This window comes from Helianthus annuus, chromosome 1, assembly GCF_002127325.2.
Source record: "Helianthus annuus cultivar XRQ/B chromosome 1, HanXRQr2.0-SUNRISE, whole genome shotgun sequence".
NCBI classification, from domain to species: Eukaryota; Viridiplantae; Streptophyta; class Magnoliopsida; order Asterales; family Asteraceae; genus Helianthus; species Helianthus annuus.
The window spans coordinates 131131545-131149841 of NC_035433.2; the positions used below are offsets into that span (position 1 = coordinate 131131545).

The window sequence follows — 18297 nt, forward strand, 5'->3', positions numbered from 1 at the left end:
CGCGCTCTCCCTCTCTCCTTTAAAAAACCACCATCACGCAACCCTGGGCTTATAGCTCAGTGGTTATGGGGAAATGAGGGAAAGACTCCTGGCCGAATAGTCTCGAGTTTGATTCATGATCCACCCGGGTTTTACCGGCTCTGCATTGTCGTGCCCTCGGGCGGGTGCAGGGTCTAGTTTTCCCCAGAACTGATGGCATGGTGGGCTAGGGGCTCCGTGCATGCAGGTTGGGCTGCCGTGGGCTACCTTTCGACCAATGGATGTCGCGTGCTGAGTACCCGGCGATTTTTATGTTGGTCGTTCAAAAAAAAAAAAAAAAAAAAAAAAAAAATCCACCGCCGCCATCACCACCATCAAACCCCTGGCACAACCACCCCAGATTTCATTACACCACGTTAGATTAATAATAAAAACAATATCATTACACCAACAACATAAATCTAATTTTAAAACCCCTCTCCAACAAACTTTTCCGGCGACAGTTACCGCCGCTGATCATCTCTTCCGGCGACACTCACTTACTTACATACATTAATTGCATTTTATAAGCACTTCTGTTCCGGCGACTGTAGAGTTTAATCGCAAATCGCTTTCTGATTTAACAGATTCAAAGCCGCAACTCAAACATAATTATATCAAACGGAAATCAACCGGAAAAACGAGGATCTGCAAATCTCACCAGAAACAAGGGGGGGTTTTTACCTTCATCTCAGATCTTCAAATCACACCTGAAACAATCACCGCCGGCTAGTCGATTTGCAGGTCATCATAGGGGCTTAGGGATTTTATCCAGAAGGGTTAAGGACCTGGAGCCATGGGTTTTTGACAACTACCACCGGCCATTCGACTTACAGGTCTTCAACTTCACACCCATGACCGGCGAAGAGAACAAAGCATCTCCATGGCGGCGCGTGGAGAAAGACTGATAGAGAAAGGTCGCCGTGGTAGCCATGGATGCCGGAGAAGTGTAACCCTCTGTTTAATTGTTGAGATATATATTTATGGCTGCTGAATTCAGAGAGAGATGTGTGGATGAGGTGAGAGAGAGAAGTGGGTGGGGATGGGGGTTGAGGTGGTCGGGGTTGAGTGGCTTGACCCGACTATCTTTTACCCGGATAACAAATTTAAATTGTGGCATTTTTATCGGATCAATATTGCTATCATATTTATTTTGATTTTTTTTTGAAAGATGTAGATGGATTGGAAACCCACTATCAACTGTGCTTCAACCCTTTTAATCGGAAGCACAACCACCCGGGTTCGAATGAGGGGGAGTGCAGTGCAGAGCCCTTTCTCGCACCTTGTGGAAACTTAATCCCGATTGTCAGGCTCGAACTCGTGACCTCGGTCAGGAACCCCACCAAGGTGGGTAAACCTTACCACCTCACTTGCAGTTAATAGATATCGAACCTGAGCCTTATTTGAGAACTCAATCACTTTCCACCACTGGACCACAAGGTTATCGGCAACTATCATATTTATTTTGATATTGGACATTCCATGTATTCTCTTTTTCTACATCTCAAACTTGGATATGGGTCCCGCTTTGCTTATATTATGATGTAGATTTGTTGAGATGAATATCTAAAACATCTATTAGGGTTTGGATTTGAGTTAAATTGTTTAATGGTAGTAGATTTATTTGTATAAATAGTGGTTGTGTGTTTAAAAGTAGTATATGGCGAGTGAGATGGTTGTAAAACATGTGTGATGGTGAAACGATGGCAAGATGGGTGTTAAAAGGGGACTAAGCATTTAGTTGCCGTGGTAGAATAGTTATACTTGTTGAATGGTAGTTAGTGATGGTCAAATTAATTTATGATTTCCTTAATTTGCTCTGGATTTAATTTTTGGCTTTATTTTTTGTAGTTGTGTCTGGAATTCATATTTGATCCTTCAAATTCATTAAATGTCTTATGAATTCGCACCCTTAATTACTTCATTGCAAATAATCATTTATGGGGCACTTTATCAAATCTCATAAAAAATTGATGGACCACATAAACTAACCATATAACATGTACACAAATACGCTATCACGTGTGTAAGAGTTGTCCATCTATATGATCTTCGACTTTGATCCAATTTTGATATAAATTTTTTGAATATATATAGACAATGCACTGGTGAAACTTATATATTTGTACATGAGACACTAATTCCTTAAAACTTCTATTCAAACTTATAAATTTTTTGAATATATATAGACAATGCAGCCCAACATATGTTCCTTGTATAAAAGTTAATTTAGCATGGCCTATGTTGACCTTAACCCTTTGTAATGTCAGCATGTAAACACTTGGTAGATCTAGGTGTTTTTACTTGTAGTTACATGTAAAAACTCAAAACCTCAATATTTCTATTTTGAAAACTCAAAAGAGGATCGAGGCATTTTTACTTGTAGTTTTAATTCTTTAATAACACGACAGTCCAAACTGAAGTGAAAAAAAAACATAAGGAATTTCAAATGAGAAATATCTTAACTGATCATGGATACTGTAGCTTGCTTTTAAACTAGCATTCTTTTGATGTTTTGAGTTTCAACATGCATTGGTTATAAAAAATATGACACTTAAAATAAAAGACAGTTGTTAGATCTCTACAAATTTAATTCATGCTTTAAAGTTTTATCTATAATGATACTGACATCTATATACATTTTTATGGTTTTTACGAAATTTTCTTTTGGTTGTACCATACTAGTAAAGTAATAAACTAAACCAACATAGACCAAAACTGAGATCCCACCATTTCAATCGAGGAATCCAACTAAGTTAGATATGTAGGAGCATGTGTAATTCACTATTTGATATATATATATCAACATTCCAAAGAATTACGAGATTCACTTGTATTGAATATGATTTCCTTTCCCCTTTCTCATTCATTTACCAAACTATATATAATATACAATGTGTGACATATAATAGGAAATAACCAATGACAGCTAATTACACGTTAATTACAACATAATTATCGGGATCTCTATTATACCCCCGCAGTCGAAGCGGGAGGAGATCGGATGCGGAGACTGGATCTGAAGTTTTCAAAGAGATTACGAGGTAGCCCCTTCGTGAAGATGTCCGCAATCTGATATCGAGAGGGGACATGGAGAATCCTGACTTGACCGCGTTGTACCTGTTCACGGACGAAGTGAATATCGAGTTCAATATGCTTCGTCCGTTGGTGCTGAACCGGGTTTCCTGAGAGATAGATGGCGCTTACATTGTCACAATAAACCAGCGTGGCACGTGTCAGAGGGTGATGAAGCTCAAGAAGTAAGTTTCGTAACCAACAAAGTTCGGCAACTACGTTTGCGACCCCACGATACTCTGCTTCTGCACTGGATCTAGAAACCGTTGATTGTCGTTTCGAGGACCAAGAGATGAGATTATCACCAAAGTAAATGCAGTAGCTACTGGTGGATCTGCGTGTATCAGGGCAACCGGCCCAGTCTGCATCTGTATAAGCAAGTAAAGATGGGGCTGAGCTGTGTCCAAGTGTGAGGCCGTATGTAACTGTGCCCTTTAGGTATCTGATAATTCGTTTAAGGGCGTTCCAGTGGTCGATCCTCGGAGCGTGCATGTGCATACATATCTGTTGCACAGCATAGGTGATATCCGGTCGTGTGAATGTCAAGTATTGAAGTGCTCCGGCTAGACTCCTGTATAGGGTAGGATCATGGAAGGGTTCACCCGAGTTGGCGCTTAGTTTAGCATGAGTGTCGACTGGGGTGGACACCGGGTTGCAATTCTGCATATTGGCACGCTTAATAATGTCAGTGGCATAAGACTGTTGAGATAAGAACATATTATTCTTGTTCCTGGTGACCGAGATACCCAAGAAGTAGCTAAGAGGGCCGAGATCTTTCATGGCGAATTCAGAAGCAAGCTTGGCCATGAGTTGTTTTGCGAAGATGGTCAGAAGAGGTCACAAGGAGAATGTCATCAACATAGAGGAGTAGAAAAGCGGTGTCGTCGTGGCCACTGTGGAGAGTGAAAAGAGAAGCATCACATCTGCTGTGGTGAAAACCCAAAGATAAGACATAGTCGGTCCGCTGGTACCAAGCACGCGGTGCTTGCTTAAGCCCATAGAGAGATTTTCGGAGTAAGCAAACATGATTAGGAAAATCTCGGTTTCGAAAACCCATAGGCTAGTGCATGTAGACGGTCTCGTGGATGTTCCCGTGGAGAAAAGCGTTTGTGACGTCCAGTTGATGTACGGACCACGAGTTTGCTAAGGCCAATGTTAAAACGGTCCAAATCGTGGCTGGTTTTACTACCGGACTGAAGGTGTCCCCGCAATCTATTCCTACCTGTTGTGTACGCCCATCACACACTAAACGCGCCTTGTACCGTTCCAAAGTACCATCTGATTTAAATTTGTGTTTAAATAGCCACATGCTTTGTATAACGTTCATATGTGGTTCACGAGGTACTAATTCCCACGTACTATTTTTAACAAGTGCATTATATTCGTTAGTCATGGCGGAGTACCATACCGGTATAGACAAGGCATCGGATGGCTTTTTGGGAATGGGGGTGATAGTATTAGTGGAGGCGGAAGTTTGTAGATTCAGGTGCTTTTTCGGTTTGACAATGTCGCTCATGGAGCGGGTGTGCATCGTTCATGTGGTCGGTGGTGGAGGGGGTGGTGGTGGAGCGGCAGGGTGGGATGAGTGTGTTTGCGGTGTTTGGTGGGATGGATTAGGAGAGACTGGGTGTGGTTGGGCCGACCCAATAGGTGTTGTTGGGCCACGCGTAACGGGAGGTGGGGATGGGATTGGGAGAGGTGAGGGGGCTGTGCTAGGCTCGGTATATGTGTTGCAGAAGGGCTCGGTGAGGAAGGGGTGGGTGGAGGTGAGGTACATGATGGGTGGGTGTTGGATGTTGGGTGAATATGAGACCAAAATAGAGGATTAAGGTGGTCGTTGAGGAAATCGTAAGTAGGTGGTTTTGAGAGAGTTTGTTTGTAGGGAAAAGTGGTTTCATCGAACGCAACATGACGACAGATGATGATTTGGTGGGTAATAAGGCTTAGGCATTTGTGTAACAACTGTCACTAAAATCGATCATTAGGACGATAATTAGTCAATAAGAAATCCCTAATTGAGACACCCAAGTAATTCTGCATTAGCCCTAAAATTTTCAGAACAATCGGAATCAGGATCAGGGCCCCTAAAACTCAAGGGGGGCAAACCCTAGTTGGATGTTTATCTAAATAAAACGTTGTTTAGTCCTGATTGGTCGATTTCATTGATTCAGCATAGCTAGTCCCAACCGTGGCCGACCTATGATAAATAGGTGTCCCTTACGGACCGTAAGGGAAGAAGTCCTACGGTCCGTAAGCCTGTCCCAAAAATTAGTATAAATAGCAGACATTGGCAGTCGGTTTATGCTGCTCAAACGACGTTCAAAGTCGAATTACACACTGAGTTATACTCTGTATACTCTTAAAACACACACGGGTCACGAAGTGCTGCCGCAATCAGGGTAATAACTCGATCGCTATTACGATTCAACGTCCGATCGATTATAACTATCCAACGATTGTCCGAGTGCTGCTCAAATTGAGCTTCTACTTTGATTATTCGTCGTGATTTCGACTTGAATATTTGAGTACTGTTCGAATTCGGACTATGCTCTGTTATTCGTTGTGAATCCGATTGAATTATTAAGTATCGCACTTGTTAATCGATGTGAGGGTTTAATTTCGTGAATTGACGTAACTGCTGTATTAAGTTACTAACCCGTTGTGTGTGCATTATTATCAAATTAGGTTTAATCAAGGCTAATCAGTAGGCTTATACCTTGCTCGATAAATCTGCAATGTGAGTCATTCTCTTTTTATCAACTGTTTTACAATACCTCAAATTATTTTCAAAATATTATATTACAGGGATTAAGTCGTGGTTATCTTGACAGCTGGCTAGTGGGGTATTGTGCACATTACTAATTTCTCACGGTTAGGCAATAAGCCCTAACAGTGGTTAGGCTAATAAGACCTAACAATGACAAAACGTCGCTAATTGGGTGACTGGACCCGATAGCGGTATGACCATCGTCACACGGGTGGCAAGGCCAGATATAAAATAAGATACTGCCATAGTAATCGCTCTTATGCTGTAATTTATAACTATGTGTCATTTTATCAAAAATGAATGATTCACCAGTATTTCCCCGCTGACAAAACCTTTTTACCACATGTTTCAGGTGACCTACTAAATTAAGTACACGTGCTACGGAGCACTATCAAGCTTGAAGTGGTGGCTCAAATAAATAAATAAACATGTTTGTAAAATAAAATGAAATTATGATATTTACGGGGTTTATCCCGAAGTGTAAATAAATAATACTCGAGCATTTTTCAAATTTAAAACGATCCTGTTAAGACTTCTGCTGTAAAACTAAATACCACGGGATTTTCTGTCCCGCGGCTCCTGGACCGGGTCAAACCGGGTACGGGGGCCGTGACAGAAAAAGGTGGTATCAGAGCCACTGATCAAGCCACTGATTTAAGCCAATTAAGTATTTAGGAAATACTAAATTTATTAATTGCTATTATGTGATTATCTGCTTTATCTGACTAATCATGGACAGATCTGTATATGCTAGTCAATGTAGCAAGTAATACAAATTCTTAAAAATAATTTGACGTAAGTTTTAGTATTTTTAATATCTACAGTCTAGAAGTCTTATTCGGGAGATCATAAAATTTACAAATAAAACCTAGTGTGTTTTAAATTTTCAGTAGTTTTGGTAGATACCCAGCATGAAATAATATTTCTATAAAAATTTGTTATAAATTTTAACCTAGTAATTATGTGTATTTTGCTATACAGTATGAGTAACTTGTCTGAGGTCCTTCAGAATTTGAATCTCTAACCAGTAAGAGTAGAGATTTCCAGAGATTTCAATAGATATATACCAAATATAGAGGAACCTATAGAATTCGATGCTTTACCTCTCAAGAAACCCAAGCCTAAGGAAATAGAAATTGGGGAAAGTTCTAGGCAATTTGAAAAGTTACCATCTCAGGAAGAGTTAGATTTTATAATGGCAAGCTATAATACTATTAAGCCTGTTAATGAACATATTTTTATTCACTCTCTTGAAACCCAACTACCAATGAACTTAGAACCGGCTATTCCAAACCCTTCAATCCACTCGCAAATAGACGAATGGTTGATTAAAGAAATACAGTTACAAAACCATCCCTATAAACTTTTTCCTCAGTTCAATTCAGAACCTTTACCAAATCCACCAATAAGTAACGAGAATATAGCTGAACTTCGCCTTAAGTGAAGAACTAATGGACATTGGGAATAGGATCCAATAGATTGGAGGACAGATTTCCTGGAAATACGATGAGGGGGAATACCATTACTAGAATATCATCTGACAAAAGATAGGGAATTATGGAACTGTGATCGTATAATAATAATAGTAAAATCAGTATATGTAAAATAAATAATAAAACGTGGGCATATAGAAACATGGTACAAATGAAATTTTGGAAAATCATAATTTTGTTTGTACATTCGTGATTATGTGCACTTATTTGTGACTTTGAATCAATTTTTTTATAACTAATTATTTATATATAAATTAGTTATCAGATGGAAAACGTGAATAATGAACCAGTTAATGAAGTTAATGAGTCTGAACAACAACCGGGGAATCAATATATGACTAGGCAGGATATAGAGAATATCGTTGCTCAAGGAATAGCCAACACTATTCCAACAATGATAGCTCAAGGGATAGCCAACGCTATTCCAGCAATCATTGCTGCTGTTAAAAATCCAATAGAACCACAGCAAATCATTCCTAGCAAACGTATTTCTGAAGATAACTTCAGTAATAGCGTAAACGGAGGCAATGATTATGTTAATCATGATGAGGAACCACGACAAGCTCCGCTCCCTAAGAAAAGGAAAGCTGCAACGCCTGGTTGCACTTACAAGGGGTTCCTTGCCTGTAAATCTGTAGAGTTCGTAGGCAATGAAGGGGCAACTGTGGCACTGCGTTGGTTAGAGAAAACCGAGGCAGTGATCAGAATAAGTAAATGTGTTGAGGAAGATAAGGTTATGTACGCTTCACATCTTTTCAAGGAAGAAGCGTTAGAATGGTGGAATACAATGTTACAAGCTAAAGGAAGTGACGTGGCCTATGCCATGAGTTGGGAAGAATTTAAGCAATTAATAGAAAGAAAATTCTGTCCCGAATATGAGAAAGAGCAAATGGCAAATAAGTTTTTAAGTCACCGAATGGTGGATGTAGATTGTCGAGGGTATACTTCAAAATTCTTTGAGTATGCCAGAATTGTACCTACTCTGGCTTCGCCAGAACCGGTACTTATCTCTCGCTATATCTGGGGTTTGATTAGTGAGATTCGTGACATTGTCAAAGCTGCGAGACCCCGCACGATTGACGATGCAGTAGAGATAGCCAACACTCTAACTGACGGACTGGTACGCACTCGAGAAGAAAATAGAAAGAAGAATTTAGCCCAGAAAATTTCCCAGGAATTCCATATGAGTAATAGTAGCGATTTCGGGAAAAGAGGAACCGGACGATTTTCCACTATTCCATTTTGCAATACCTGCAAAGGAAAGCATTTTGGAAAATGCAAAGGATGCTGCAATTACTGCAAAATTCCAGGACATCGAGAAGAGGATTGCAGGAAAAAGAAGGCAATAACCTGCTATAATTGTGGAGAAACCGGACATTTCAGAACAAACTGTCCGAACTTAGGCAACCCAGTAAACGAAAAGACGAAACCTGCAGAAGGGACTACCAAGAAAAACGCAAGAGCTTTTCAATTAACCACTCAGGAAGCTGAACTAATTCCTGACATCATAGTTGGTACGTTTTAGTTCACAAGCGTTTATGCAAGTATTATTTGACTCTGGTACAAACCAAAGTTTTATAAATACTTCATTCTGACAAGCCCTTAAATTACCCCTAACCAACCTTAGGTAGACTTTTACAATTGAAACGGCAGATGGGAATTCCGTTAGAATAAATAAGATTTTGCGAGAAGCAAAGATAGAATTAGGATATAAATTTTCTGCAAAACTTGTTACTAATAAATTTAGCCGGATTTGATGTAGTATTAGGAATAGATTGGTTAGTAGCCAATCATACTCGAATCCTGTATGATAAAGAACTCCATAGAAATTCAGACCCCCACAGGAGAATTAGTAATAATTACCAAAGATAAGCCACAAAAGCCATTAAAATTCATTTCAGTAATGAAAGTGGCTAGCCATTCAAGAAAACAAGAAACAATGTATATGATTTCTGTAATCATTAACACTAAAAGTAAGGAACTTCAGGACATCCCTATAGTTTCAGAATACCAAGATATTTTTCCAGAAGAATTACCTGGGTTACCACCGGATAGGGAAGTAGAGTTTAGAATTCATCTAATTCCAGGTACTACACCAATAGCTAAGGCACCTTATCAATTAGCACCTACTAAAATGCTAGAATTGAAAAAGCAATTACATGAATTACTAAGCAAAGGATTTATACAACCTAGTTCATTCCCTTGGGATGCACCAGTGTTGTTTGTGAAAAGAAAGATGGGTCGATGAGAATGTGTATCGATTTTAGGGAATTGAACAAGGTTACAATTAAGAATCAATACCCGTTACCTAGGATTGATGATCTTTATGATCAATTGCAAGGAGCTAGGTATTTTTCTAAAATAGATTTGTGCTCCGGATATCACCAGCTGAAAGTGCAAGAGGAGGACATACCCAAAACTGCTTTCAGAACTAGGTATGGTCATTATGAGTTTACAGTCATGCCCTTCGGATTAACAAATGCTCCAGCCGCATTTTTGGACATGATGAATAGAATCTGTAACCCATACTTGGATAAATTTGTAATCGTATTCATTGACGATATACTCATTTATTCCAAAAGTCAGAAAGAACATTGTGAACACCTGCATGCACTCTTAACCTTGTTAAGAAAAGAAAAGCTTTATGCCAAATTCTCAAAGTGTGAATTCTGGCTGCAGGAAGTACAATTTTTAGGTCATATGGTAAATCATGAAGATATTCACTTAGATTCTGCTAAGATAACAGCAAATTACTAAATGGAAAATTCCGCAATCCCTAAATGGAAATTAAGAATTTTGTAGATTTAACCAGATGCTAAAGGTAGTTTATTAAGGACATTTCTCAGATAGATATATTCTTAACTAAGCTAAAACAATTAAGTTTAAATAAGAATCTAAACCAGAAGAAGCCTTTAGAATCTTAAAGTATAATTTAACAAATGTCCCAATCCTAGCCTTACCAGAAGGAACAGAAGATTTTAAAAGTATATGGTGATGCTTCAAATCTAAAAATTTGGAGGTAGGATAATGCAACGCAAAAAGGTAATTGTGTGTGCATCAAGGCAATTGGAAAAACATGAAGAAAGCTATACCACTCAAGATTTAGAATTAGGAGCCATAAAATTTATCCATAAGTAACTACGGCTATGATATTTAGTATCACTACGAAACGGCTAAGGATCGCCAGAAGAGTTATACAGATACTAGACGAAAGTCGTTGGAGTTCGAGTTGGAAACAAAATACTATTAAAAGTATCTCCTTGGAAAGGAGTTATTAGGTTCGGTATGAAGGGAAAGCTAAGTCCAAGGTACATAGAACCATTCCTATAATCCAACGTATAAGACTAGTTGCTTATCATTTACAACTACCAGAAGAATTAATAGAGGTACATGATGTGTTTCATGTATCCAATCCCAAGAAATATCTCTCAGACGAATCTCTGGTAGTATCTCTTCAAGATATAGAGGTAAATGGAAAATTTAAATGGTAGGGAAACCATTACAAAGATAGAAAGATCCAGTTTCTCAAAGCACAAACAACTAATGCTGGACAAAGCCAAACAGAATTTAAAAGAGGACCAGAATACACGTGAAAACTAGAATCAGAAATGAGGAAAAATACCCTCATCTATCTCGAGGACGAGATTTTTCTCAATGTGGGGAGGATGTAACAACTGTCACTAAAATCGATCATTAGGACGATAATTAGTCAATAAGAAATCCCTAATTGAGACACCCAAGTAATTCTGCATTAGCCCTAAAATTTTCAGAACAATCGGAATCAGGATCAGGGCCCCTAAAACTCAAGGGGGGCAAACCCTTGTTGGATGTTTATCTAAATAAAACGTTGTTTAGTCCTGATTGGTCGATTTCATTGATTCAGCATAGCTAGTCCCAACCGTGGCCGACCTATGATAAATAGGTGTCCCTTACGGACCGTAAGGGAAGAAGTCATACGGTCCGTAAGCCTGTCCCAAAAATTAGTATAAATAGCAGACATTGGCAGTCGGTTTATGCTGCTCAAACGACGTTCAAAGTCAAATTACACACTGAGTTATACTCTGTATAGTCTTAAAACACACACGGGTCACGAAGTGCTGCCGCAATCAGGGTAATAACTCGATCGCTATTACGATTCAACGTCCGATCGATTATAACTATCCAACGATTGTCCGAGTGCTGCTCAAATTGAGCTTCTACTTTGATTATTCGTCGTGATTTCGACTTGAATATTTGAGTACTGTTCGAATTCGGACTATGCTCTGTTATTCGTTGTGAATCCGATTGAATTATTAAGTATCGCACTTGTTAATCGATGTGAGGGTTTAATCTCGTGAATTGACGTAACTGTTGTATTAAGTTACTAACCCGTTGTGTGTGCATTATTATCAAATTAGGTTTAATCAAGGCTAATCAGTAGGCTTATACCTTGCTCGATAAATCTGCAATGTGAGTCATTCTCTTTTTATCAACTGTTTTACAATACCTCAAATTATTTTCAAAATATTATAATTACAGGGATTAAGTCATGGTTATCTTGACCGCTGGCTAGTGGGGTATTGTGCACATTACTAATTTCTCACGGTTAGGCAATAAGCCCTAACAGTGGTTAGGCTAATAAGACCTAACAGTGACAAAACGTCGCTAATTGGGTGACTGGACCCAATAGCGGTATGACCATCGTCACACGGGTGGCAAGGCCAGATATAAAATAAGATACTGCCATAGTAATCCCTCTTATGCTGTAATTTATAACTATGTGTCATTTTATCAAAAATGAATGATTCACTCAGTATTTCCCCGCTGACAAAACCTTTTTACAACATGTTTCAGGTGACCTACTAAATTAAGTACACGTGCTACGGAGCACTATCAAGCTTGAAGTGGTGGCTCAAATAAATAAATAAACATGTTTGTAAAATAAAATGAAATTATGATATTTACGGGGTTTATCCCGAAGTGTAAATAAATAATACTCGAGCATTTTTCAAATTTAAAACGATCCTGTTAAGACTTCCGCTGTAAAACTAAATACCACGGGATTTTCTGTCCCGCGGCTCCTGGACCGGGTCAAACCGGGTACGGGGGCCGTGACAATTTGTACCCCCGGTGTGTTGGAGGGTAGCCTAAAATGACACAAGGTTGAGAACGAATTTCAAGTTTATGTTTGGAAGTAGACGGGGTGAGAGGATAACAGAGGCATCCGAAGACACGTAGGTGGTCAAATGTAGGGGTGGTGAGATAAAGGAGTTCAGTTGGGGTTTTTGGCTTGGTTGGTTTGTTAGGAAGAATGTTTAAAAGGTAAGTGGCGGTTTTGAGAGCGTAATGCCAAAAATGGTTTGGTAAGGAAGCGTGGGCTAGTAACGTACGGATCATGTTATTTATTGTGCGGATTTTTCGTTCGGCTTTACCGTTTTGTGAGGAGGTGTAAGGGCATGAAAGACGGAAAACCATTCCATTGGCGTTGAAAAACTGTTGAAAAGAAGCATTTACATACTCCTTCCCATTGTCGCATTGGAATGTTTTTATGGTTCCTTCAAATTGGGTTTTTATTCGTTTTGCAAACTGGTGAAAATGGTAAACACTTGGGATTTTTTAGCGAGAGGAAATGTCCACAAAAAATCGGTTAAGTCGTCTAAGAATAATATATAATACCTATGTCCCCCAGAGCTAACAATGGGAGAAGTCCATAGGTCGCTATGAATCATGTCAAATGGTTGTAAAGTGCAAGAAGTAGAAGAATGAAATGGCAATCTAACACTTTCACCAAAAACACAAGACTGGCATACATTATTTTTTAACTTATTAAAGTCAATGGAACATGAAGTTTTTAACGAATGTAAAGACTGTTGTCCTGGGTGACCAAGACGTTAATGCCAGAGTTGTGAGGAAATAGCTGCAAAGGCTGATGGTGGTGAACCGGCGGACCCGAGCACGAGTGGATATAGATCACCGCTGCTGTTGCACCTGAGGATAGGGGTCCGGGTCTTGAGATCCTTCACAAGAAAACCAAACGGATCAAATTCAACAGATACGGAATTGTCAGTGGTAAATCGACGAACAGACACAGGGTTTTTAAGCAATTAGATGAGTAAAGGACATTTTTTAGAATAAGTGGTGGGAAGGGCTTGGGTAAGTATTTGGTGCCTTGTCCAAGAACTGGTATGGTATCGCCATTACCAACAATTATATTTTTGTTAATGCAATTATTAGAAAAAGTGTGGAAATCACCTTGCTCGTTTGTCATGTTGGTGGTCGCCCCGGTGTCCATATAAGGTATGGGATCAGGTTGCTGCAGGGACATGGTGTAGAGGGCTTGTTCGATATCCGTGGGAGCATACGCAGCATGATAAGCTTGATTTGGCCTGGGTCCAAGTATGCCTTGGGCTGAATTATTGGGCTGTTGCGGTCGATGGCCTGTATGTGGATATGGGCAAGGGGGACAGGCCCAAGAAGGCTGTTGTTGGGCTTGTGGGACATGATTCTGTGAGGACCAATTGTTGGACCATGGTGGCTGCCAGTATCCGCTATGTGGAGGAAACCATGGGGCGTGACCACGACCTGAATTCCGACCGCGACCACGGCCTCGGGAGCCACGACCACGACCACGGTGACGTTCGGATGCGGCGTCCGTACGATGATCGGAAGCAGGCGATTTGGATGTTCCGGCGGCAAGGGCAGTACCGGCAGTCTTGGATGCTTGGAGTGCTTGTTCGGCTTTCCGGGCTTCAACTTGGACAAGATTGGAACGTGCCTTATAGAACGACGGAAGGGGCTCTTGCTGCTGTAAGATTGTGGCGATGCCCTCATACGATTCATTGAAACCGGCAATAAGCTGAAGTACCAACCGTTCATTATCCACAGGGGCGTTTACATTTGCAAGCTGGTCTACGAGAACTTTCAATTCTTGACAATAAGCCGAGACACTTGATGTCACACCCCGACCGTGTATAACATGCAACCGCGGCGGAAAACGTCGGGGAGTGTTGTGGACAGATAATTGTTATACAACCATGGAAATTAAAGTCACATTTTATTTATCAAACACGGGTGTTACATTGTCTTAAAAGGAAGTACATAATTCAAAACATAGTTATACTAGTTCTATCTTCACTTTTAATCTCTAAGGCACAGGTCCGCCCTAGTATCGTGATCAACATCTTATGGAACAGCTCCTGAAAACACATGTGAAAGTAGGTACGTCAGCATAAAAATGCCTGTGAGATACATAGGTTTTGTGAAAGTGGGACTCATGACTTGGGTTTTAAAGAAATGTTTAATAACAGTCAGTCATGAACCTTGTAATTTGTCTCGCTTTGTAAACCATTTGAAAAACGATAATATCAGATGATATGTATAGATAAACGTAAGGTTAAATGAATAACCTAGTAAAATGAGTTGAATAAGATAAGTTGTTTTGTAGGACAATGTTTTATGAAAAGTATGTTATTTGTATAAAATGTTATATGTCTAAACTGAAATGATTAAGAACAACGGGTTCACCACTGGCAACCTCTACTGTCAAAGGTTTACTTAGTTTTGTTCTAGATACGCGAAGCATTGTCTCAAAAGACAATGACACAAAACTCTTGTCGGCACCCGAATCAAAAAGAACAGATGCTGGCTGATTATTAATAAAGAACGTACCATTCACCACTTCGTTGTCTGCTTGTGCTTCTTGTGCATTCATGTTGAAGACTCGACCTCGAGCCTGAGCCTGATTCTGGTTTGCATTCTGGTTCTGGTTGGCTAGTCTTGGACACCGATTTCTGTAGTGGGTCAGATCCCCACAGTTATAACAAGCACCTGGTGGGTAGTTTGGTCGTGCAGCCTGACCCTGTTGCTGAGCAACTTGTTGAGCAGGGATCTGAACTGCGCGATTCTGAGCAAACTGACAAACATCGGCAAGATGACCCGACTTCCCACAGTTAGTACAGAAACGGCACTGATATTGCGGCTGATGGTGACTGTTGCATTGATTGCACAAAGGTGCACTTCCTGAATAGGGCTTCTTTGCTGGAGGCTGGTTGGGAGCTGCCTGGTTAGCTTGGGCAGTGACAGCATAGTTTTGGAAAGCCTTACGCTTCCTTGACCTTTTTGATGAACCAGAATCCTTTCCATTCTTGTTTTGACTTTTCTTGCTATCTTCCTTGTCAGCCGACTGCTTCTTGCCCTTGTCACCCTTCCTGTGTAATTTATTCTTTCGAATCTGCGACTCAGTCAACGTCGCTGATAACTCGATCGCCTGACGGAGTGTGGTAGGGTTGCTACCAGTAAGGATGTCTTGTACCGAGTCAGGCAGGCCGTCGATGTACCTTTCGATAGCCTTATCGAGTGGGGTAACCATAGTCGGGCAAAGCAGACTCAACTCCTCAAACCTATCAGTATAAGCCCTGTGCTCGCCACTATCTTGCTTCAAAACATCAAATTCTTTCTCCAACGCTCTTTGTTCATGACGAGGACAAAACTCCCAAATCATAAGAGCTCTCAGTTCAGCCCATGTCTGAGCTAGAGCAACTTCTGCACCTTGATCTCTCATAGCCCCGTTCCACCATGTAAGAGCCCTCTTCTGAAACACACTCGAAGAAAACTCGACCTTGCGATTGTCAGGACACTGCACATGACGGAAAGTGTTCTCGATGCTCTCGAACCACTGAAGAAGCCCAGTTGCTCCCTCAGAACCACTAAACTTGAGTGGCTTAGCCGAGTTAAAATCCTTGTATTTGCATGTACCATTGTTGTTGTTGTTGGCCTGGTTCCATTGAGCAAAGAGATTTGGGAATTGAGCAGCCATCTGCTGCGCAATAATTTCTGCCAGCTCGGCAGCAGCTATCTGGTTGTGGCGAAGAGGAGGCATTCTAGAAGAGAAAAACATGAAATGAAACGAGTGAGATGATTGGATGAAGAGAATGAGATGAAGCAAAATTAACAAAAGCAAAGATGGCGGTTATGCATCGCAAAGCAAACAAGCGACATGAAATGTCTAGTCAAAGTAAATGGGTCAGAATTAGTGTATCGCGAAGACATGCTCGCCTATAAGTGAACACTCACCCCAAGAGTTCCCAGGTAAGAGTGACTGGTCCGATTATGTGGATTTGTACGGACACTCTAGCCTTAGACAGAAAACTCAGGGTACAGGCATTCACTCTTCCAGTTCGCACGTGTTCACACTATTAAAGCCCAAAACCTTGACGAGATTTTTGAGAATCCAAAGGGGTTCAAAACCTTATAACAGAGGGTTCAAAACCTAGTAATCAATCATCCTCGAACAGATGATTAATTTTCAAATCGGATTCAGAACCGAAGTTCTCTTTGTGGTTATCACCTAAGGATAGGTGATGTGCATGTTTTAAACTCTAAACACAAGATAACTTGTGTTAGGGTCCTAGAAAGTTATAGTCTAGGTCAAAGCATTACTAATAACCTAATTCCCTATAACCATTGGCTCTGATACCAACTCTTCTGTCACACCCCGACCGCGTATAACATGCAACCGCGGCGGAAAACGTCGGGGAGTGTTGTGGACAGAATTAATTGTTATACAACCATGGAAATTAAAGTCACATTTTATTTATCAAACACGGGTGTTACATTGTCTTAAAAGGAAGTACAGAATTCAAAACATAGTTATACTAGTTCTATCTTCACTTTTAGTCTCTAAGGCACAGGTTCGCCCTAAGTTCGTGATCAACATCTTATGGAACAACTCCTGAAAACACATGTGAAAGTAGGTACGTCAGCATAAAAATGCCTGTGAGATACATAGGTTTTGTGAAAGTGGGACTCATGACTTGGGTTTTAAAGAAATGTTTAATAACAGTCAGTCGTGAACCTTGTAATTTGTCTCGCTTTGTAAACCATTTGAAAAACGATAATATCAGATGATATGTATAGATAAATGTAAGGTTAAATGAATAACCTAGTAAAATGAGTTGAATAAGATAACTTGTTTTGTAGGACAATGTTTTATGAAAAGTATGTTATTTGTATAAAATGTTATATGTCTAAACTGAAATGATTTAGATAACGCTAAGATATGTAATATTATACAAACATTTATATATAGGAAGTACCAGCGGCGTATCCACCATGTTTGCATCATATTACATATCCACGTTACTCAAACCATTTACCCAAACCATCTACCATGTAAGATTGTTCTTGTATAACTCAATTGTCAAGTGTTATTGTGTAAACCATGTCAAATGTCTATGTTCAATGTAAACCACCAAATGTGTATGTCAATGTCAACGTGTTTATGTTCAATGTAAATCATGTAATGTGTATCCCAAAATGTATCATGTACGGTAAGCGAAATGTATCAACTTAAACCATATGTAAAATGCACAAAACAAGTCGTTGAAGTAAAACGTGGTTTAAATCAACGTTATGTTCTGTGGAAAAATGCATGCTCTATTGATATTAACATTTATGCGGTATTGTGAAATATGCATACATCCAAGCCTTGAGACTGTGGTGATAAACCCTTAAACAAATTAAGGTTTATCTAAGTTATGTATATCGAATTCGGTCATTCCTTACAGTCCTATCAAACCCAGGATTTCAGGAACGGGAGTTGTCAATTCCTATGGTACCACTACCTACTAACGAACGGCGTAGAAATGTTAATGAATGTATTGTCCCATGTTAAACAAACCAAATGTCATAACAAAATGAAGGCATGTGATGTAAACAATTGTACTAAGTATGCTAAGTAAACATACGAAGCAGAAATGTTCATGTAAATCAATGTGCCCATACGCTAAGTAAACATATGCAGCAGAAATGTTCATGTAAATCAATGTGTCCATATGCTGAGTAAACATATGCAACAGAAATGTTCATGTAAATTAATGTGTCCATATGCTGAGTAAACATATGCAACAGAAATGTTCATGTAAATCAATGTGTCCATAAGCACTAAACTAAAAGTGACGAGCTAAG

General features: G+C 39.8%; 1 protein-coding gene across 1 annotated transcript; it reads right to left on the reverse strand.

The window, feature by feature from the left end:
• Nucleotides 1-2988: 2988 nt before the first annotated feature.
• On the reverse strand, nt 2989-3900 carry LOC110931480 (uncharacterized mitochondrial protein AtMg00810-like). The gene has a single exon (XM_035989242.1). The coding sequence runs from the start codon at nt 3898-3900 to the stop codon at nt 2989-2991; it is 912 nt and encodes a 303-aa protein (XP_035845135.1).
• Nucleotides 3901-18297: the final 14397 nt, after the last annotated feature.